Source organism: Ambystoma mexicanum, chromosome 11 (assembly GCF_040938575.1).
Source record: "Ambystoma mexicanum isolate Mex_15411 chromosome 11, UKY_AmexF1_1, whole genome shotgun sequence".
Lineage (NCBI taxonomy): Eukaryota > Metazoa > Chordata > Amphibia > Caudata > Ambystomatidae > Ambystoma > Ambystoma mexicanum.
Genome location: NC_090934.1, coordinates 57,122,354 through 57,145,092, shown reverse-complemented (window position 1 = coordinate 57,145,092; position 22,739 = coordinate 57,122,354). Strand labels below are relative to the sequence as shown.

The window sequence follows — 22,739 nt, the reverse complement described above, 5'->3', positions numbered from 1 at the left end:
TTCAATGTCATCAGCATAGTTAGTGTAAGCTATGCCAAAGAAGTCTAGGATGTCAAATAGAGGCTTGATGAAAATATTGTAGAGAGTGGGAGAGATACAGGAACCTTGAGGGACTCCACAGTGGATGGTTATGGGAGGTGCACAGGCCAGCTCTGAGAACACTCTCATGGCTCCTCCTTGCAGGAATGAGATGATCCAAACTGTGGCATTGGGTGAGAAGTGTGCTGAGGAGGTGATGTGAGGACACGGAGTGTTGTGGTCCACTAGATCAAATAAAGCCGATAAGTCTAGGAGGAGGAGTAGGGCAGACTTGCCTGCATTCTTTATATCATCAAGTTGTTTTTTTAGGTCTAGCAGAGCAGATTCTGTGCTGTGATCAGGGCGAAAACCAGATTGACATAGGCCTAGGACATGGTTGGTTTTGAGAAATTGTTGGAGCTGGGTGTAAGCCGCTTTGTCAAGGATTTTTAAAAGGAAGGGGACTGTGGTTATGGGTCTGTAGCTGTTGAGCGAGGCCGGGACAAGTGTCTTTTTTAGTAGTGGTCGTACCCAGGCTTCCTTAAATCTGGGAGGGTCCAGTCCTGAAGCAAAGGAGACGTTGATAAAGGCTGATAAAGGCTGTGAGATTATTGAATTCTCGTTTAGTGGATTCAAGTGGGTTAGTCTGCGAGGTGGAGAGGGCAGTGCGTTTCATGGAGCCAGTAGCTCTGGGGTGAACCAGGCATTGGCATGTCTGTCAATTTTAGCTTTCTTGGCTGGCAGTGGGGCTGTGGCATTGACTGCATTCTTTAGTGCAGAGTTGTATAGATCAGCTAGAATGGCGGGGTCAGTGGAGAAGGGAGGTCTGAAAGCAGGAGTTTCTATATAGGGCATTAGCCTTTCTGGTTAGTTTTACGTGAGCTCCGAGCTGAGGCAGGCAGTAGTGGGGTGGTGAGAGGTTTTTGTTTCGTAGGCATGGGGATGGAGAAGTGGATGACATGGTGGTCTGTCCAGGGGCAGGGGGCGTTAGAGTAGATGGATGGGGGGCAATTGTGATCGACTATCCAGTCTAGGATGCAGATTTTAGAGTGGGTGGAGTTTGTGATTGTTTGTCTGAACCCCAGGGTGTCTAGAGCTTGGGCGAGAGAATTGGCTTTTGAATCCTCTGGGTCATTGTATCCGAGGTTCAGATCTCCTAGTAGAATGGATTTATATGTATGAGGTTTTCATGGAAGTCAGCCATAGGGCTGTGGGTGGGGGGGGGCAGAAAACAATGTGTATTGTGATGGTGCAGTTAGGGGAGGTGGTAAGTTTGAGGCACAGAACATCACTGTTACCGTCGAAGGAGTTGTTGACCTGTCTTATGAGAAGGGATTCCTTGGCAATGAGGGCAACTGCGCCACCTTTGGTGTGTAGGTAGTCCTGGCGGTAGTTGTAGTCTTGGCGTAAGGCTAAGGAGATTGCTCGGCCAGAGGCTTCATGTAGCCAAGTTTTGGAAATGGCTAGGAGGTCCAGGTTGTGTACCATGAGCAGGTTGCAGATTTCCCTGGGGTCTTGGGTGTATGTTCAGGCTGGACCTCTGCTGCAAGTGTCTGGGGTTCCTGTGCTGAATAAATGCTACCCCTTAGGCGTCTGTGTTTTCTGGGGACTATCCATGTGTCCTGGCTTCTCCTTGCTCTGTGTTAGGGGTTGGTGAGCTTCTGTGCCAGTCCATGGTGGTCTTAGAGTTTATGGTGGTTGGTGGTGCCTGCTCACATGGGCTAGCTGGGGTGCGGGAGGGGCACAGTGGAAGTGGTGGGGTGCATGGACAGGTACAGGGTGACTTTGGACCTTTTGTGCACATTTCCAGATTTAGCAATTCTCCTTTTTCCCATGGGTTCCTGTGTGTGTGTGTGTGTGTGTGTGTGTTTGTGTGTGTGTTTTGTGTGTGTATAAAATGCATACAACAGATATAGAAACACATGCTCAACCACTATAGATGCACAGCCACCACCACCTGCTGTCTGGGGGGCAACTATAATGCTATATATGCTCTGTTGCTCACAAGCTATGATTGTGCTTTATAAAAAAAACAATTACAAAATACAACATTTTTACGAGCTTTAAGCACATCAACTGGGACAAATATTAGCAGTCAAAACTCTCTTCACCTGAACAACTTCTAACCCAGCTGCCAATTACTAGCCCACCAGGACCACACCTATCCCTGCTATGATCTCCTAGACCGGTCCAACATTTCCTAACCCACCAGGACCACACCTTCCCAGCTAGGATCTCCTAGACCGGTTTAACATCTCCTAGCCCACCGGGACCACACATATCCATGCTATGATCTCCTAGACCAGTTCAACATCTCCCTGCCAACCGGGACCACACCTATCCCTGCTAGGATCTCCTAGACCGGTCCAACATCTCCTAGCCCACCGGGACCATGCCTATCCATGCTAGGATCTCCTAGACCAGTTCAACATCTCCTAGCCCACCGGGACCACACCTATCCCTGCTAGGATCTCCTAGACCGGTCCAACATCTCCTAGCCCACCGGAACCACACCTTCCCAGCTAGGATCTCCTAGACCAGTTCAACATCTCCTAGCCCACCAGGACCACACCTATCCCTGCTAGGATCTCCTAGACCGGTCCAACCTCTCCTAGCCAACTGGGAAAGCTCCTAGTCCAACTAGACACTCTGTACCTTTTATGGATACCTGCCTAACCCCTTCTTACTCTGCCATCTCTGTCCTTGAAGGATACCCTCTATACTTGCTGGATTCAGCCTAGCTGTGCCACTGACCTTCCCATATTGGCGCTAGCTGTTCAGGCCCACTTCTTATCCTGCCATATCTCACACGTCATGAGGACTCTCCTGTAGTCCTGCAGACCCTCCCAGGCCCTGCCATTGCCCTTCCCAGAATGGCTGTAGCTCTTCAGGCCCACTCCTAATCTTTCAAGTCTGTCACACATCATGAGGATTCTCCTGTAGTCCTGCAGACCTCCCAGGCCCTGCCATTGCCCTTCGCAAGTTGAATCTACCTCTCCTGGCCCACTCCTAATCCTGTCTGACCTCACAAGTCATGAGGACTCTCTTGCAGTCTTGGAAACCCTCGACAGCTCTCCCTGTGCTTCTCAAACACTGCCCCTCCGTTCCTGCTGTCTTTCTTCTTCTTGCTGACAGATTGTATCCATCGGCAGTGATTATTGGATATCGAGGCTTGAGCCTCATTACTCCATATTCTCGGGTTGGGTGTGTAGTCGTGGGTTGGATTTCTTCATGGTCTGTGTGGACTTGTCACAGTAGGGCTGAGTGCGTAGTTGTGGGTTGGATTTCTTCATGGTCTGTGTGGACTTGCACAGTAGGGCTGAGTGCGTAGTTGTGGGTAGGATTTCTTCATGGTTTGTGTGGACTTGTCACAGTAGGGCTGAGTGCGTAGTTGTGGGTAGGATTTCTTCATGGTTTGTGTGGACTTGTCACAGTAGGGCAGAGTGTGTAGTCATGGGTTGGATTTCTCCATGGTCTGTGTGGGCTTGTCCGTTCCTGCTTCAAAACCTTTGCTTGATAAATCTTTTTTATTTGCAGGTGAAACTTGGAAACAATGAGGTCCTTCCGGCCTCATTCAACGCAGCAGAAAAGTGGCCGGGAATGATCCATGAGCCGCTGGACCAAGGGAACTGTGCAGGGTCCTGGGCTTTCTCCACCGCAGGTAACTTTCTCATGCGACCACCACCATCTCAATCCTGGTGCACAAGCTCCTGCATAACCCAGAGGTATCTGTGGGAGACAAGCCTTCCTCTGACTCACAGATGAAGCAGGCACATTCTTACGCGCAATCCATTAAAACGTTAGGGGTCATTACGAGTCGGGTGGTATACTGGCAGTAAATACACCAGAATACCGCCAAATGCAATTACTGTTACTGCCACTTAGTCTGGTGTTAATACCACTGGATTACAAGTGGCAGTGGAGGTGTAATTGCCTATTTTCTTTTAGTCTGTAGGACTCTATGGGGCATTACTGCTGCAGTACTACTGGCAAAAATGGGCAGAAAAGCTCATAGCTCGAGCTGAAGCCGTCAACGTGTGCAGTAATACCGTAGCAACGGTATTACCGCTGTATTTTTACTAGACCGCCCAACTCGTAATGAGGCCTGTTGTACCTATTCCACACCCCTCCACGTGTGCATGCACGCACACATACACACACCATGCAAATGGCACATTTGGAGAAAACAGACGATGCAACAGACACCATGCAAGAAATTGAAATAAAACCACAAACACACCCATAGATAAGACACAGAAAGCCCATACCAGAAACACACACAGACGCAACAAAAAATGAACACACAAAACACCCACTACACAAAGTGTACAAGCTCATACAGACCAAATGCATATACTTATGCAAATACAGCACTCGTCCACGTGTACACACACAACATTCCATGGACACACAAACACTTGCGTAAAGAGCAAGCATTGGCTCCATTTCACATGCTCTGCTGCTGCTCCCTGGAAGACATATAACATACCTCCACCTGCACCACTCCCTGCATAGAGCACACCCTCCCTGTGCTGTCACTCAAGGGAAGGGCACGCCACTCCCCTGCACATTCCTTCCTGCTTTTAACGAGCCTCTCCTCTCTTCTCTGGCAGCGGTGGCGTCAGACCGGATCTCCATCCACTCCATGGGTCACATGACCCCGGCGCTGTCGCCACAGAACCTGCTCTCCTGCGACACCCGCAACCAGCATGGCTGCCACGGCGGCAGGGTGGACGGGGCCTGGTGGTACCTGCGCCGCAGAGGGTAAGCTGGCAGACACCAGGTGAAGGACAAACTCCCGAACATGATACCTCTATCTATCACACGCGCGTGCCTCTGGTCCTATAGCTGCCTTCGCAAACATGCCTCCCAGTCGACATCAGCTGTTTAGCCTGAGAAGCACTGTATCAGGACCAGGAAGAATCCTGTCACACTCACTGGTTACCGTAAGACACGTGACCAATGCTCCCGATTTTCCTCAGTCACCGAGATTTAAGCAGGAACACCTCCCTAAAGAGTCCCTGCACCCTAAGAGCTCGACTCCAAGCAAGCCCCTTCCCGGATAGTCTTTACCCCACTGGCCCTAGGAAACTCAATCTTTTCCCAATCCAAGGGATCCTTTTGAGAAAAGGGGCGAGGCTCAGGAGAGATCTTGGATTCCTCTGTCTTTGGAATACCCCTGTGCACGTGATCTGTAGAGGCAGGAAGTGACGCACAGGAAGTGGCCTATATTTCTCCCAAGCCGCCATGACAGTTACAGGTGCACTGGAGTAGAGTCGGTGTTCCCCTCTTGCAGATGCCCAGAGAGTCTCCTGCATTAGTTTGACAGCCTTCATCTTGTTGCTTCCCAGAGCATGCAATCTTGCAGCCCCAATTGATCTAGTGTCCATTTGGCCTAAGCCCTGGAGGAGAGTATGAGTGGGGCTGAGGTAGTGGTCCAACACCATTGAGCAGATCGGACTCGAGCTGGCTGACCTACAGAGCCGTGGCTGGATAGAACAGGACAAAGAGCTTAAATGCCGCCTGGGTTTCACTGTTAACAAAGGCCCAGCAATTACTAACGGAAAGCATTTCATTGTTAGCTCCTGCATTCCTATGCAGACATTGTTATGCAATTGAAATTGTGATGTTGGTTAGTTGCATGCCAGGGGAGTGATTGGAAGGGAAGTGGGGACATGCAGTAGCTCATTCTCACAGCAGTCCTTAAGTGCGTGGTTTGAGACATGAAGAAGAGAGTTAACTGCTTGTAAAATTGAAACTTCACCAGAATAGTCTCATTATAATGTGTAAAGAAATTAAATGCCCCCACACAAATAAGTGTGCCCCTTTCCCACAGTCTCTGAAGTTAGTGACTCTCCCAACATTTGAAGGGTTAGCCCCCGCCAGAATTTTAGCCTAGGTGCCCCCCTGGATGTGTGCACTTGCATTTTGTTAGGCAGAGAGGTGAGGGAAGCCTTTCCAGAAACTGAAAGCATTGACGTTTTTCTGTTTTTGTGCAGACAAAATGTACTTGAACAAACGCAGTAAAACTTTAAAGCCTCTACTTTCAAGAAAGCCTTCCATCGCCTCTCTGCATATTGCGCTTTAAAAAGTACTACTTGACATTTGGTCTCCACGCTGGACCTTGGGGGTAGAACAGTGGGGGCGGATTCTTCAAGGTTACCCCACCCACTTTCTAAAGTGGTGCCTCCAATCACCAGTTTGCCCCTCCAAAATGTAGATGTTGTTGCGCCCTTGTGCTGAGATGTTGTGTGGATCTCAGGTTGTGCAGGAATGTTCCAAATCTGCATCAAGAAATGACAGGTCCTTCAGACTGCTGCTCAGTCCTGATACCCCAAAGACGGGTCTATCTGGAACTTTCTATGCGTCACTTACGTCTTGGCAGAGACGTTGCTAAGGGGCGCTGAGGGGGCTATAGCCCTGGGTCTTTTGGTTGTAGACCTGGATAGAAGATCGGGGCCACAACCAAAAGACTAACTAGCCTCGAGTCCAGACGGTCCAAACATTAGCATAGCCGGAGATCTTTTCCAGACCTAGCAACACCCCTGCGTCTTGGTATGTCCCATGAGCCTCAGAATGTACCCAATGGACAGAGCTGTCAGACACCTCCCCCTACACACATAGAACATTGGCACTATGCCATCCTGGCCACTATGCCACCTGCCAACCCAACTTCCATAGAGAAAGTTACACTAGGGGGTTGGTTAGCTGTTGGGGTGATGCATGTGTGCTCTGCAGGTTAAACAGTTGAATGAATGTCCAGGGCAGACTCAGGGGCTCATTTTTGAGGGTGGACTAAAGTGTCTTTGGAGATATTTTCCAGAAGTACAAGGAAGTCCGCCCGTCCCTCAAGGTTATGTGCGGCCCAGGTGATACGCCACCTGCAATCATGTCTCTCTACTTCCTTCCGTAGGGTGGTGACCGATGCATGCTACCCATTCAGCAGCCAGGAGAAGCAGAGTCCCCCGACCAGCAGTCCGTGCATGATGCACAGCCGGCCCACGGGGCGAGGCAAGAGGCAAGCCACGGCCCGGTGTCCCAACAACTACATCCAAGCCAACGAGATCTACCAATCCACACCGGCCTACCGGCTGGCCACCGATGTAAGTGACCACTGGTGGGATGGGGGAGAGGGATGAGGGTGGGCTGAAGTGGACTAAAAGAAAGGAGGCTTCTCCCCTCCGCAAGGTCTTCCGCTCCGCTTCCAAGTTTTGCCGCCACATCTCAAGGAACCATATTAGATGGGAGCAGATTTTCATCCCCTCTGGGCATTCTTATCACTGGAAATGTTTGCATGTTTTAGAAGTTGCAAATTGTTAATTGTATACAACACGTTTTATCCGCAGAGGTTTCTAAGAGAGGACCTGGTGATCGAACCGGTATTGCTTTGCGTTGTTCAAGGCGAGCACGTTTCCCCTGAGCTATCCTCGTGTTTGCTATGCTACTTTAGCAATACATTTCTTGCCCAAACTGAAATTTAGAGCAACAATTCATGCAAAAACTGTAGCTAAACTATTTTTCCCTCAGAAGAAACAGGAAAACCTCTCACACAATCCCTACTGATTTAAAACGTATAAACGTGTCTCCATCAGTCTTTAATGAATAAGGCCAAAGGTTACTTGGGACTTTGAAACACGTTACTGTTGATTTCAGAAAAGAAACATATGTTATCGAGGTATTAAAACATGTAAGCATAAACTAAAATGTTATTGAAATCATGTGGGGTTTGGGAGGGATCCAGAGGGTGGACTCAAGGTTTAGGTTGAATCTGGTGGCATTGGTAGGTTCGAAGACCACTTTCCCAACCACATGTCTCCTCCACAGAGCTTATGTTTGTGTTTCTCCAGAACCCTAGGCGTGTACCTTTCAGAGATATTTATTGAATTGCTAGCTTTTCTGTGTGAATGAAGTCTTGCAGGATGTGACTCCCTCCTCCCAGACTACACCTACACACTTCTATTGCAGTTGTGGGTGATAGATTGATGGGCGGGCAAGTGTAAAGGTCTCCCAGTCTTTGTGGGTAGAGGTGGCAGTGGTTGTTGTCATGGAGTTTGGAATTTAAACACACATGTCGGTTGTACGCTTTAGGAAACATTTATTGCACATTTTCTCAATTTAAAACAAGATATATATATTTCCACTGCTTTGGGCATCGACTAACATTGGCAACTGTAGATACTTGTATGTTATCATAACATTGGGGCGAGCCGAAAAGCCCCTTCGCTCTCTAAGGCATGCAACAGAAATTCCAAGATGCCCCCCCCTCCCGACTTTCCCTCCTGTCTTTTATTCCATGCATTTTACCACAGAGACGGCCTCTCTCACAGGAATTCTAACATACAAGCCGAACGCAACCAGTCTGTCCGTATAGCCCTTCTACCAATCAGACATGAGTAATCGAAGGCCAAACTGGCCTGTCCCTCTAGCTGTAAGCTATGCCTCAACCAGCCTGTCCTTCTAGTCCTTTTACCAATCTGACATGAGGCACCAAAGGTCCAAATGGCCTGCCTATCCCTTCTACCGATCAGACATGAGAAATGTAAGGCCCAACCTGCCTGTCCCTATATGATATATGACATGATATGATATGATATAATATGGCATTTATAACGTGCCTATACACAAGTGTTTCAAGGCGTGACGAGGCAAGGGAGGGGAACAAAGGGAGGTTGGACAGCAATCCTACTAGGCCAGGTGTCATTCAGATCGTGCAAGTGCGTGGGAAGGGGCAGGGACAGTGCAGTACATGAGAAGATGATAGCAATAATAAGTACGGCCAACAAGTGGCAATGGTAAGTGCATACATCGGGTGTCAAGAGCTGGTAGGAGGACTGTAGCGATACAGAAACAGTCCCCTAGTACGGGCGTTGCCAGGTGGGCAGTGCATGTGTGTGCCGGGTGGGGGGGGGGACCAGGGCCCGAGATCAGAGGGTGTCCAGGTAGCCAGTGCAGTTCAGGTAAACCAGGAGGTCAGCAGAGGAGAGGGGGAGAAAAGGCGGAAGCAAAGAGAAAGGTTTTGAGGTGCTTCCAGAACCGGAGATGGTTCTCCTCGAGTTTGAGGGAGGCAGGGAGGGTGTTGCAGAGGGAGGCCCCAGCCGAAGAAAGAGATCTACCACCAACTCGTTGCTTGGAGAAGCAACTGACCCTGAGGGAGTTGGAGGTGGATGAGTGGACAACTCGAGAAGGAAGATATTTAGGAAGAGAGAATAGAAGGTATTGAGGACCATGGCCCCAGAAGGCCTTGTGGACGATGCAGAGGGTTTTGAACTTAATCCTTGCAGCCACTGGGAGCCAGTGCAGAGATTTCAGTCCTGGAGAGATACGATCTCTGGGCTTGAGGCCAAGGACAAGTCTCGCAGTCCTGTTCTGGATAAGTTGCAAAGGGCGGAGAGTAGAAGCAGGCAGATTTAGAAAGAGGCTGTTGCAATAGTCTAGTCTAGTGGGAACCAGAACTCTGGAGACAGTGAGCTTCTGGGGGAAGGAGAGGAAAGGAAGAATACTTCTGAGGAGGTGCAGTTGGTAGTGTAACTTCTTAGAGACGTCAGAGATGTGAGGAGAGAAGGAGAGTGTGGATTCGAAGATGACCCAGAGGTTTTTAGCCTCAAAGGTGGGAGCAGGAAGAGGGCCAAGAGAGGCCGGCCAGAGAGCAACAGGGAAGGAGGGAGCGGGTGTGCCGATGAGGAGAATCTCAGTCTTGCTGGCATTAAGGCAGAGTGGCGGCACACCACTGCTGGATAGCAGACAGACTGTCAGAGATGAGGGACGGGGAGGAGGAGGCCGAGGGTAGCCTGAAAATGAGCTAGGTGTCATTGGTAGACCTTCTACCAATTAGACATGAGTAATCGAAGGCCAAACTGGCCTGCCCCTCTAGCTGTAAGCTGTGCCTCAACCAGCCTGTCCTTCTAGTCCTTTCACCAATCGGGCATGTGGCACCAAAGGTCCAAATGGCCTGTCCCTCTATCCCTTCCACCAATCAGATATGAGAAATGAAAGGCCCAAGCTGCCTGTCCCTAAAGACCTTCTACCAATTAGAGTAATCGAAGGCCCAACTGGCCTGTCCCTTTAGCCCATCTACCAATCAGACTTGACTAATCATAGGACCAACCGGCCAGCCCTATATCCCTTCTACCAATCAGATATGAGTAAGCTACAGCTCAACTGGCCTGTCCTTCTAGCCTTTCTACCAATCCGACATGAGTAATTTAAGGCTCAACCAGCCTATCCCTATAGCCCTTCTATCAATCATATATGAGTTACCAAAGGCCCGACCATCTATCCCTCTATCCCTTCTACCAATCAGACATGAGTAATCTAAAGCTCAACCAGCCTGTCCTTCTCGTCCTTCTACGAATCTGATATGAGTAATCAAAGATTCAACTGGCCTGTCCTTATGATCCTTCTACCAATCAGACATGGTTAATCTAATCTTAGGATCAACCAGCCTATCCCTATAGCCCTTCTACCAATCACACATGAGTTTCGAAATGCCCGGCCAGTCTATCCCTCTAGCCCTTCTACCAATCAGACATGAGTAATTGAAGGACCAACCAGCCTGTCTCTCTAGCACTTCTACCAAACAGACATTAGTAATCGAAAGCCCAACCAGTCTCTCCTCTCAGGCAAGGTATGCGAAATGCTCAAGGCAACCATAGAGTTCGAGCCAGACTGTCCCTACTAGGCATGACCAGAATATCCCTCTAACAATGCAAGCATGTACAACACATGCCTGATCCAGGGCCCAACAAGGCTGCCCCTCGCATGCCTGATAACCTACAAAGGGAATAGCCAATCAGACATCAGAATACATGGCTGCCTGGGTGATAAACCTCTCTTCTCACAAACAAATGTGTTTCTTTACAGGAAAAAGACATTATGAAGGAGGTGATGGAGAATGGGCCCGTGCAAGGTGAGTCTCCTCAGCATTTAGAACATTCTGGAAGTTGAGAGATTGCTGCTGTTGTCTTTAACCCTTTGAGTGCTGAGAGTCAGCATGCTCTCACCCTGAATTCCCATGCGGGATCCTTGTAGGCTCCGCCCACTCCCGCAGTTAAGAGTTAATGTGTTTCACGCCAAGAAAGCTCCCCTTGTCCCATAGATTTCAACAGAGTCACCACCTCCCATTTTCACAGCGATTTTAATGGAGTCTCACACCAGGATAGCTCCCTAAACCTTGAGGGAACTCCATAGCTGCAACTCATCATTTAGGCTAAAGTGTCCGCTTTAGATGGAATTCCAGATGTGAAATCATGACGTGGCAACAGATGTTCCCCTTTGATACATTGTGACTTCAATTCTGATTTCTCATCGCTTTTACGAATAAGCATAAATGGAGAGTCGTCCTACCGATGGGTCAGCTGGAATCATTATACGTTTTATTGGTATTCTCAAAGTGCATGTATTCCAAAGTATGCAAACAGCAGGTGTTGGGAATTGGAATTCTGAAACAGTTCCAACACCCACCCAGACATCAGATTTCAAGATCTGTTGCTGGATTTAACGGAAGAATAAGCACCACCGGAATCTCCCCTTTTATTGGTTGACGGCATCTGGGGCCAGGCTGGTGCTCGCTTGGAATTAATGCTTTTCATATCTGAGAAAGGCAGCACGTGATGGGTGCAAAAGCTTGGTGGCACCCTTCTTAAGCAATCAGAATGTCTACGGGTAGCTTCTCCTGGAATTGATGTTTGCAGAGTCTGTCCTCTTACACACTGGCACCAGCCTCTGCAGGTCATCCTTGGCAATGCCCTCATAGGGGGCAGTGCTGTCCAAACTGCTAGTCTACCAGAAACCCCAAACATGTCCAACCCTATTGGGCCTCACCAGAGGGGCACTGTGTCGCAGGTACCTTCATGTCCAGGAGTGTAAAGGTCTGTAGGAAAATAGGGAATTAAAACAAAAACTCGTTGGCTCTGAAAGGAATCCTGGTAAGTGATGAAGCCAGTCAGACTCCAAGCGAGGCCTGACCGAGAGGAATCGGACGATCCAGACATCTCCCTCATTTCTAGAAAGGCTCATCACCCTCCATAAAGATCTGGAGAAACCATGGGAATTCTGTGATGTGATTCCACCCAGCATGGCAAGTGACCTCTGACCCATGTGTTTCCCTTGCAGCCATCATGGAGGTGCACGAGGACTTCTTCCTGTACAAGAGCGGGGTATACCGGCACACCCCAATATCAAGCAGCAAGCCCGAGAGCTACCGGCGGCATGGCACCCACTCAGTGAAGATCACGGGGTAAGGCGGGCTCTAGGCGCTTCATCTGATGTGTACTCATGTGGGTGCTGGGTTTTGCAAATTAGTGAACATTCCACCACATGATAAGGATGAAAGTGACTGCACACCTGTCACCTGATGTAGCCGTGTCTATACACAAAAAGAATGCTCTATTCACACTTTTATCATGCACCTCAATGGTACTGATTTCAATAACCTCAAAAGGATGAAATGCTGAGTCTGACCAATCAGGGGTCATACACTAGACCTGCAGGTTACACATATATGCAGATGGTACTCAACTCACTGATGTGCTAAAAAAAGAACATGTCTAACTATCTTCTAAAGGAACAACTAATGAGCAGAAATGTGATGGGTGAATGGGTTTGAATTAACCTTTACTGCTGGCAGCGCTCTGGGTCACTTTCCACAGCACTCTTTTTAGTCCGTCCATGCATTTGAAGAAGAGGACCAGCACTATGCAAATCAGTCTGGTACTGATTGTTGGGCTTCATCAGTGAGATGCTAATCGTATGACCCAGTGAGAAAAGGACGCATGTCTGGGCATATCCTTTCTCACACAGAGAGACACACTGTGAGCAAAAAAAGTGATGGGTGGAAGGTTTTGAATTAATTTTAACCATAGGATGTGCTCTGGCAACTTTCCAAAGCACTTTTATCTAGCTCATCTGCACCATTTTTAGTTTTGGTTATTAGGTGGCGCGTAAGCACCATCTATAAGCTGAAAATGCTGCAGTGGAGTACAGATGGAGGGAGATGAGATATGTGAAAATACACCCAGTTTCTGGGTGTTGTTTGGTTACTACAGACCCACTGACCACCCAGGGCCATGCTAAGACCTATGAACCTTCCCACACTATAGCTGCTCAACCCACCCAAAACACATCCTCTTGGGATCTCTTTGAAATAATTCTATCAAGCAGTAACATCAAGCTCTGTTTTGTAAAGGCGTACAAGTGCCTTTTCAAAGAAAATTAATTGCAGCTCTAAATGTGATACTGGTGTAATATAAATGTCTTACCTAAGTGTACCTTCAGACAATTTACTTATGAGCACCGAAGTCCTGTCAAAAGCAAGTATTGGCAAAGCCAACAGTTTTGTCATGTGTGTAACTATAAGGCATCTGCCAGTCTCTGTTTCATAAGCCCAGGTACTTTCACCATTTTCTTTCTGTTGCCGTGCTATCACCAGGTAGTATTTATATGGCAGTGCTTGGCAAATATCTAGCCCATGCCTACACAAAAGCCGAAACTGTTGGCTTTGCTAATGCCTGTTTGGTTATCTTATGGCATGTGGAAAAAGTGTGACTGAGCAAGTGGGTCAGTGACCATGAGTGTCAGCGACCCCTCAAGAGATGAACCTCACTTGGGTCAAATGTAAAGTCTCTGTAAACTATGCACACAAAACAAAATGGATACCCCTCAAACTGTAAAGAGCTGCCTTCTTTAATATGAGAAGGAGGATATTTTAAATTGAGATGCCACGTCCGTTCCTACCTCTTTTTAATTCACCAGCTCTCCTATTGCTTGCCTCCCTTGGTTCACATCATCTCCATTTATCGCCCTCTTGGTGTCACGACTATTCTTTCATGACATTGGGCAACTCCTTGATTCTCTTTCCACTAAACATCACCTCATTCTCGTAGGTGACTTTAATCTTCTTTCTCTAACCACTTCTCTGAAAACCGAACTTCAGTCTTTTCTTAGTACCCAGACTTTCCATTCTATCCATTGTCTACCTACCCACAAAAGGGGTAACTCTTTCGATCTCTTATTCATCTTCACCTCTCTCTCAGCCTCTAACATGACCGTTACACCATCCATATCTGATCACTCAATTGTTTCCACCACCATCTCCTTTTCACCCTCTGAGCTGTCCGCACCACTTGCGTCACCTATTACTAAAAGGAAATGTAAACCTTCTCCCATTCCACCATTTTTCTCTGACCTAGGGCCTCATTACGACCCAGGCGTTAAGGGTTAACGCCGTCGTTAACCCTTAACGCCTATTCTGATTTTAACGGCTGCTTTTAGCAGCCGTTAAAATCCATGGCGCTAACCCGCCATGATGCTAATTACGCCACCGTAATTTACGGTGGCGTAATTAGCGCCTTCCCCACTCCCATTATGCCCTATGGGGCAAAAATGGGAATGGGGAAGGGAAAATGGGAAATGGGGATTTACCGCCCCACTCACCTTGGAATGGGGTGGTAAATCCGCCATCCACCATGGTGTAAACATAGTTTACACCATGGTGGTAAAGTTGGCGTACTTAGCGCCTGGGTCGTAATGACCCCGCTACAGTTCTCACGTTCCTCCTTCACACCGGATGCCACATCCGCCAACAATGCATTCTTCAGCTTCCAATCGCTTCTATATCACTCATTCTCCTCTCACTTTCCACTGCTAACTTTCACCCCGAAGTCTCAGCATCCTCAGCCATGGGTCACCACATTCATACGCCCTCTCCGCACAGACATGAGTCAGCTGCTGCGCAATAGAGGCATACCCACTCGCATGAGGACCTGCAACTCTACCTCTCTGCCCTGAACTCTCTCAAGTCCACTCTTGATACAGCTAAAAGGGAAATCTACAGACCCTCATCGACTCTCTCTCCAACCATCCTCGCTGGTTACAGGGCAACCTAAATTCACTCCTCCCAAGTCTATGACTATCAACTCCACTCTGAAAGCTAACGACCGAGCTGAATACTTCACTGCAAAAAGTATCAACATTAGAGACTTTCTCCTGACCTTCTTCACTCTCCCTCCCCCTACATTTTACACTCCGCCTACTCTACCATCATCCTCTGCCTCTATCTCCCACTTTAGTCTCACTAATATTGATGAAGTGCTATCTCTATCGATGAAGGCTAACCCCTCTTGTGTTCCATCAGACCCTCCTACTCCTTATCTAGTCAAGAATATTGCCCCGTTAGTATCCACTCACCTCACTGAACTCTTGAACCTGTCCACCAACACTGCTTGCTTTCCCTGTTTTTTCAAAACAGCCATGGTCATCTCTCTCCTAAAAAATGCAATGGTCTGACCCAATCCTACCAGCTAATTATTGCCCTGTTTAGCTCCTTATGCACTACTCTAAAGTGCTTGAAAGTGTTGTGTTAATCAGTCTTACAAATTTCTTAGACATCCACAACCTTTGAGACCCCCAACAAGCAGGTTTGCGCTCCTGTCACTCCACAGAAAATGCTCTCATGAATGTGTCTAACGTCATTGCCTCTGCTAAGCACTCCAACTTATCCTCTATCCTAATTCTCCTTGACCTATCTGCTGCCTTTGACACGGTCGATCACTCTGATCTCCTTAATACTCTATTTGTCCTTGGGATTCACAATCAAGCCCTTACCTGGATTGAACCCTACCTTGCACCTCACCAATTCTCTGTCTCCTGGAGCAACAATACCTCTCATCTCACTCCACAAAATGTTGGTGTTCCAGAAGTGTCTGTCTTGGTTCCACTTCTCTTTAAACTCTACACCTCTGCTCGTGGGGCACTAAACTCCTTCTTTGGGTTCTCGTACCAACTCTTCATGGACGACACCCAACTCTCCTTCTCTTTTCTTGAACTCTCCTCTGATCTCTCTATCAAAATGTCTAACTCTCTCTCTGCCATTAAATATTGGATGTCTTTGCACTCTCTGATGTCAAACTCTACCAAACAGAGGAACTCTTCTTCCCTGCCAAATGCTCTCTCTTGTCTCTTCCTCTGCCTTTGCAGTTCCTAGCTGACACTCTCCCCTACTTTTCCTCAGCTAGACACCTTAGCATCATTGATGACCCTTCTCACACCATCACTACTTTCATCTCCAAAACTGGAACAGCAGCTCACCCCAACCTCCTAAATATAATGAAAAGCAGGTACCTCCTTCCTTTCAACACTGTCAAGCATCTCTTAACCACTTAACCACTCTTGTCTTCTCTAAACTGGACTACTGTGCCAGCATCCTCTTTGGTCTCCACAACTATGCTTTCTGTCCTCTCAGCAAGATCTTTAACTTCACTTCCAGGACTCTCATTGCACTCCCTCACTTCCCACCTACTTTCTCATACTGTCACCAGGCTGAATGGCCAGATTTAAATTTCTTTTCCTGATTCACAAATCTATCCACGGTAAGGCACCACTGTATCTATCTTCCTCTATCCAACACTACAAGCCTTCTCGTAATCTCTGCTTTGCTTCCTCGACTACCCTTGAGGCTCCTTGCCCTCCCTTTGCTTCCTCTCGCCACCGCACCTTCTATCTTCTTGCTCCACTTGCATGGAAATCTCTCCCCCCGGACATCGGAGAAACAGTCCACATGGATTTGTTCAAAACAAAACTAAAAGCCTACATCCTTGCCTCTGAGTTACCCTCTTAACATAACTCTCATCTGCCTTCTAGCTAACATTTTTCCCTCGCCTCTAACCTGCCTCTCACCTCCTCTGCCTCCATTCTAGCATTTCATCCATCATGGTCACACCCCGAGCAAAGCTGGCCATACCGCCTACCTACACTTAAAAATGTCCAATGATGGTTGTCCTTAATCTATGTATGTCCACTTATGTATTGTCCCTGGTCACTGTTTCATTTACTCTCCTCCACAACCTGGTCAGAATGTCTCTCAATCTCACCCCATTGTAGGAAGCTCACTGTTTCCCGTTAAATCTGATTTCTTATCCATTGTGCATTCTTTTGTGATCAAAAGAGCATTGTTCCTCCTGTATATAAATACATAAATCAATGTGTATCTCGGTGTGTAGGGAAGGTTATTCTCCAACTGGCCTTGTGTCACCAAAGCCAGTTCTTGCTTCTCCATTATCAACTCTCTGCATCCTTTGGTGGGATATGTTGGCCATCCTAATACGGGAAAAAGCAAAACGACAAGTCCCAGCATGCAAATTATTGTTGGCTGAAAAGCCAGAAATGGATTTTCAAGAAATTAGCTTAATGAAATGAAGCCAATGCCAACCTAGCATTGGGGGGGCCATGAGGTGCTAAGGAGAGGGCCTCCGTTTCCAAATGAATGGCACATGAATGGGGATGCATTTAGAACCTATCCAATCCAGGTCCGGAAATGCCATTGTTGCTCCAGAAAGACAACACCCTGAATACATAGCTGCCCAAAACATAGGTCTTGAGGATACAAAAGAAGGTAGTCAATGGTGTCACCGCTGTAGAAACAGGTGCTCCTATATGCACCTTAATTGACGGAGTACTCTATCCACCTCATTTGGCAGAGTACTCTATGCACCTTAGTTGGTGGAGTTCTCTATGCGCCTTAATTGGTGGAGTACTCTATGCTCCTGAATTGTGGCACCATGGAGTAGTGGCCCCCAACTACCAATTACACCCACAATCTACGCTCCCAGCAAGGTGCCCTAATCTGCTGAAGTAGGTTCAGTGCCAGATACATGGAAGAAGGATGTATGGGGTGCTTGGCTGCTCGCTCTGGGGCACCCTGGACCTTCACTCCAAGCCCAGCCTACCCACAATCTTTTCAGGTACTGGTCAGACAGTTCTTTGACAGAGCCGTTGTACCCCCCACCCCCCCGCCCTCCCTCCCCATCATCCCTCGTTTCCTAAAAGAAAGCCTGATGTAACAGTTTATTGAGAGGCCTCCTTCTCAAGACAGGGAGTTCCTTTCCTGCCCAATCTAGATGTCACACAATAAATGGTTTAATGTCAGCTCTTTATTCAGCCCTATTTCCGATGCATATCATGCCCCTTTGAGACCCCCCTGAGCTACCAGGCCAGTGTACAGGGAATATACTTGTATTCATTTGATTAACAGGTAATAGAAAATCGCACTAAAATGTCATACACCACTTTATTCGTGGCACAACACAATAAACTTCTCTCTACATAAATAACTCACCCAATTTGTTTGGGAAAACTTACATTTCAAATTTTACTCTATACAAATTACAAAATAAATGATCATCATGGCTTGTCCCTGAATAACATCACTTTACATTTGCAATGTGTACAATTTTGGTTTTCCTCCGGGCTTAACATGCTAGCAGTAAATAAACACAGGGGGATTTAGCAGTGGATTTTTCAGACCCCCCGCCCCCTACTTTGGTCTGTGTTGCGATTTTTTTAGTTTAGGGACAAAGACACCCCTCTTCCTAAAAGATGTTGGGGTTAACAGGCAAAATAAAAGTGCTGTAGCACTGTGAAGTGACTCTTGTGCTAGATGGAATTACCGAAAAAAATCTCATACCAAATAACCGGACAGACTCCGCAAATATGCCAACATACTACTTTAATCTCAATTTAATAAAGCGAGGTGAACTGACGAACCACGGACTGATGCTTGCACACTCACAAACAAACATGATTATACAGAGGTTATATACCCCAATATGCATCATCTATGATGTCATCCTATGTGGCAAACCACAAAACCATTTGAAGGGAAGGATTGTTTAAGGTAACACATGTACCTATGGCATACATGGGGGTTAGTACACCATTGGCTACCCCTTATCTGTAGGGCACGCCTCGATCTACCTCTAAATACATATAATACTAATTATAGCAGAGGAAATGGTAGCTGATTGGTCAATGCAACATTGTATAGAATGTTGCCCCATACACCCTCTAATTGGTTGCCATGCTCACCCAACCTTGGACTTTCAGCTCACTAGCAGCACGAAAGCAAAACAAAACCCAGGTGCTCGAGTCACGTCAGATTACTCCCCACTTTCCCAATTAGTCCATCATCTCTCATCAATCCAACCATAAGCCAACGTTTCCACCTGTAGTTGATCTTGTAGCTCGCTCTGTGTTCTAAGGCATTCGAGGGAGTGTAAGCACAGCACGATCTTCATCCGAAGCTTAATGAATAGCCCTTATTTTCAACTTCTGAATCACATGTGACGAGTCCGCAAATGTGTCCATTTCAACCTCTTATTTACTGCTATTTGATTTAATTATGCTGGGTTTTCTTTCTCCTCTTAGCCTCCAGAGACTTGCTCACTCCAACTTGTATCCACTGTTAATTGTCCAATACTTAGCTCTTGCAAATGTTTTCTTCTTCTTTAATCTAAGAGAAATATGTCTTACGTATGTGGCTTATCCATCTGCCTCCTTTTGTGCCTTGCAATTATTCCTTAAAATAGTACCCTTGATCCCAGGCCAATATATATTCCTCTTTATTATGCACACGGCACTATTTCTCCAATGTCCCCTGACGCTGCAGCACTGGTCTGTCAGTGAGGTAGCTGGATTGAGTCTTAACACGAGCCAACATCCCTTTTTCTATCATGCCCATCCTAGGCAGGTTATATTTTCCTCTACAGCAACCTTCTATATATCTGATCTACCTTGTGTTACTTGTATTTACCCTTATTGATCAGAAAGTTACTCTTTTGTATATATGAATACTTTATAATTTTGTACATGTTTTTCTTGTCACTGCAGTTACGTTGTCACTCTTAAGTATTTTCATATAGTTTCAGTAAGTCCTCATATATTGTCTTCATGACATAATTCTGGCATTGTCATATTTCACTCAGCACTACATGATGTCCAATGGCACGTGCTGACATCCTTCCACTCTTTCAGTAAGAAGGTACATTCGGTATGGTACATATCATCTCTCGTACACTTGTTGTGGTATCGGGACAACACAGGGGTTCCCACATAGAGCTCTTCTCCTGCTGTTCCAGTATGATGGCAGTGAGGGAGTGGGGGCTAGGGAAAATGTACCCAACTTTTCCTCTAAATGGGATTACCAAATTACATTACAGTCTATAGTTTTCAGTGTACACTGGAAATGAGATTTGTTAATTCTGAATATTAACAACAACAAAAAATCACCCAGTGGTGTTCTGCCAAGGGGAATTAATTATTATTATTTTTTAGTTAAATAGGGCAAGGATCTACACAGTCTTGTGACCTCTGCCCACTATAAAGGCAAAGGATTTAAGGCCATCGGAATTCCCCACATTTGCAAATGGCACAATTCTACTTACATTTAAAATGTTGGTTTAAAGTGCAGGAAAGCCATCTGCATTTCAGGAGCCTCTTGGAGGACAGGGCAGGGGTCTGGTCGCTCCACTCTCGAGGATGGTCCCCAGCTCTTCACCATAGGATCTAGTTAGCTTTTAGGCATTCCGAGCAATAGACCACTCCAACCAGATGCAATTTCAGCAACATCTCCTTTTGATGTTTCCTTGTGGATAGCAGCTCTCTCTCTTCTCCCATAGTGCATCCACTTAATATAGCAGTGATGACATTAATCAAGATTTCAATTTTGGGCAGTGCCATGCAAGATTTCCCACAGCCAGGATTGGGCAGTTACCCTTCTCTCCACCCCCAAGTCCATCCTCTCTCTAAGGATTGGTTTAGGAGTCCGGAACAGACATATGCTAAACTTCCTTTTGAAATCCTCTTTTGTTCCCATGTCACCTTTGACAAAAATCTAGTTATGTGTCAAATACTTTGTGATGTACTAGTAACTGCCATAATGTATATATTTTCCGATTCAGCTATTCACAGGGAATTTAATAAAACAGCTGGGTCGCAGCATGTTATACAGCTGTTTAGCAATTTTCTGCCATTTTTTACAAAAAACTATAATAGTTAGTAACATGTGATTTATTGCCCACATCTCTAATTTTACGCCCCACCCATTCTCCAACTCTCAAATTCTGAACATGTTCAGAGCAGTCCGGAACACCTTTTAGCTGGTCATTAAAATTCCCTAAGTCGCAGGTGGAGGAATTTTACATCACCAAAATCGCCTTGAAATTATCTAAAAAATAAAACATACATGTATACAGTGTGATTTGTAGTTTTTGACAAAAAGCAACAATTGTGACAGTCCGTTTAATCTAAGGGGAATCTTCATATGTGCAAACTAAGGGGAATCTTCAAATGTGCAAATAATAGGTTCCCTTCCTCTGTGCCATTTGCCACCCTTGGCCAGCTTGTGACCAGGGTGTTGTTTTTTTCTTTTATTATCCTCTTTGTTGTTTTAGTTGGTAGCTGCCGGTAGGAAAACCTTGGGCCTTGGCAACACAGAGATCCCCCTCCCCACGTTCCTGTCATGCACTAGCTAGAACATTTGCCTTCTCAGAACTGCCCTCAGAGACAAAAAGTCTATGTAAACTTTGTTTTCAACACCTCTTAGCAGCCACGCTTTATTGCAGTTGTAAACAGATGGGATGCCAGCCAGTTTTCAGTGCGGAAGTTCTTTGTGAAGTTTGCTCCACAGCAAGCAAAAATGTCCGTCTCGGGCTACAAGAACTTTTTCATGGAAACAATGTGGCTTTTCTTTTCAAATGTTTGCTGGTATTTTGCATGTGAAGCATAGGTTGAGTGGTAAATGTAATTCCCCATTTCCAATTGGGTTTAAATTTTCAGCGCATTTCTGCCGGTGGAATTACTGTGCGGTAATTGCACAGAAAATCAGCATTTTTCTGATGTGTTAACCCACAGCTCTGAGCTGGGGGCAAACATGCCATACTCATGTTTGGCCGGACCCTTAAATGCAGCAGTAATAGCGTTACTGCCGCATTTAAGGGCTACCACCCAATTGGTGATGAGGCCCTAAGTCTTTTCCCTGACATCTTTATGTTGGCAGGAGAAAATGTTCCACTTGTCTTGCTTTAAACTGCAAACGCCCATGCAAAGTCATTTTGGTGTCAGTGTTTGAAAATCCTGCTTTTCATGTGAAAGGGACGTTTGGATTACTTCTGCCAGTGTGAATTAAAATGCTGCTTTTCCTTTGGTAATGACAGGTAAGCCTTTTCACACAGTGCATCCTTGTTTTACGTGCAGAAACCCCCATAGTCTGCCTTAATAGGCCCATTTTCTGTGCAATGGTTTTTATTTTCTTTGATGAAAGGTTGCAGGCCATGCTTCCTGCGGCCCTGCAGTTTTGTTTATTAGGGGGCTTTGATTTATCCCCACAATGCCGGCAAGATATTTCAGTAAGTTAAGTGTTTACCCCAGACATGTGGGTTTAATCTGAAGGCAAAGACTGAAATCACGACACAGCAAACTCAGCCTTTCATCATTCTGAAGTCATAGGCAGATGGGGAGCAGGTGCAAGTGGATCTAGGTCACCTGGCCTGAGCCCCGCCTACCTGGTGCCTTCCTGCCTGCCGCTCTTTTTCACCACTTAGCAAGCCACGCCCACCTGGTGCCTTCCTGCTTGCTGCTCTTTTTCACCACTTAGCAAGCCCTGCCCAACTGGTGCCTTCCTGCTTCCCGCTCTTTTTCACCACTTAGCAAGCCACGCCCACCTGGTGCCTTCCTGCTTGCCGCTCTGTTTCACCACTTAGCAAGCCCTGCCCAACCGGTGCCTTCCTGCTTCCTGCTCTTTTTCACCACTTAGCAAGCCACGCCCACATGGTGCCTTCCTGCTTGCTTCTCTTTTTCACCACTTAGCAAGCCCCACCCACCTGGTGCCTTCCTGCTTCCCGCTCTTTTTCACCACTTAGCAAGCCACGCCCACCTGGTGCCTTCCTGCTTGC

The 22,739-nt window shown here is 46.8% G+C and overlaps 1 protein-coding gene across 20 annotated transcripts in view; it reads left to right on the top strand.

The window, feature by feature from the left end:
- TINAGL1 (tubulointerstitial nephritis antigen like 1) overlaps positions 1-22,739 on the top strand; it is a 161,630-nt gene that overhangs the window by 120,153 nt on the left and 18,738 nt on the right. For all 20 annotated transcript variants that reach the window (XM_069622538.1, XM_069622529.1, XM_069622537.1 and 17 more), the window contains exons 6-10: positions 3,556-3,679; positions 4,632-4,782; positions 6,932-7,121; positions 10,879-10,924; positions 12,130-12,253. In XM_069622538.1, coding sequence (XP_069478639.1) covers positions 3,556-3,679; positions 4,632-4,782; positions 6,932-7,121; positions 10,879-10,924; positions 12,130-12,253 — 635 coding nt within the window. The remainder of the gene's footprint in view (positions 1-3,555; positions 3,680-4,631; positions 4,783-6,931; positions 7,122-10,878; positions 10,925-12,129; positions 12,254-22,739) is intronic.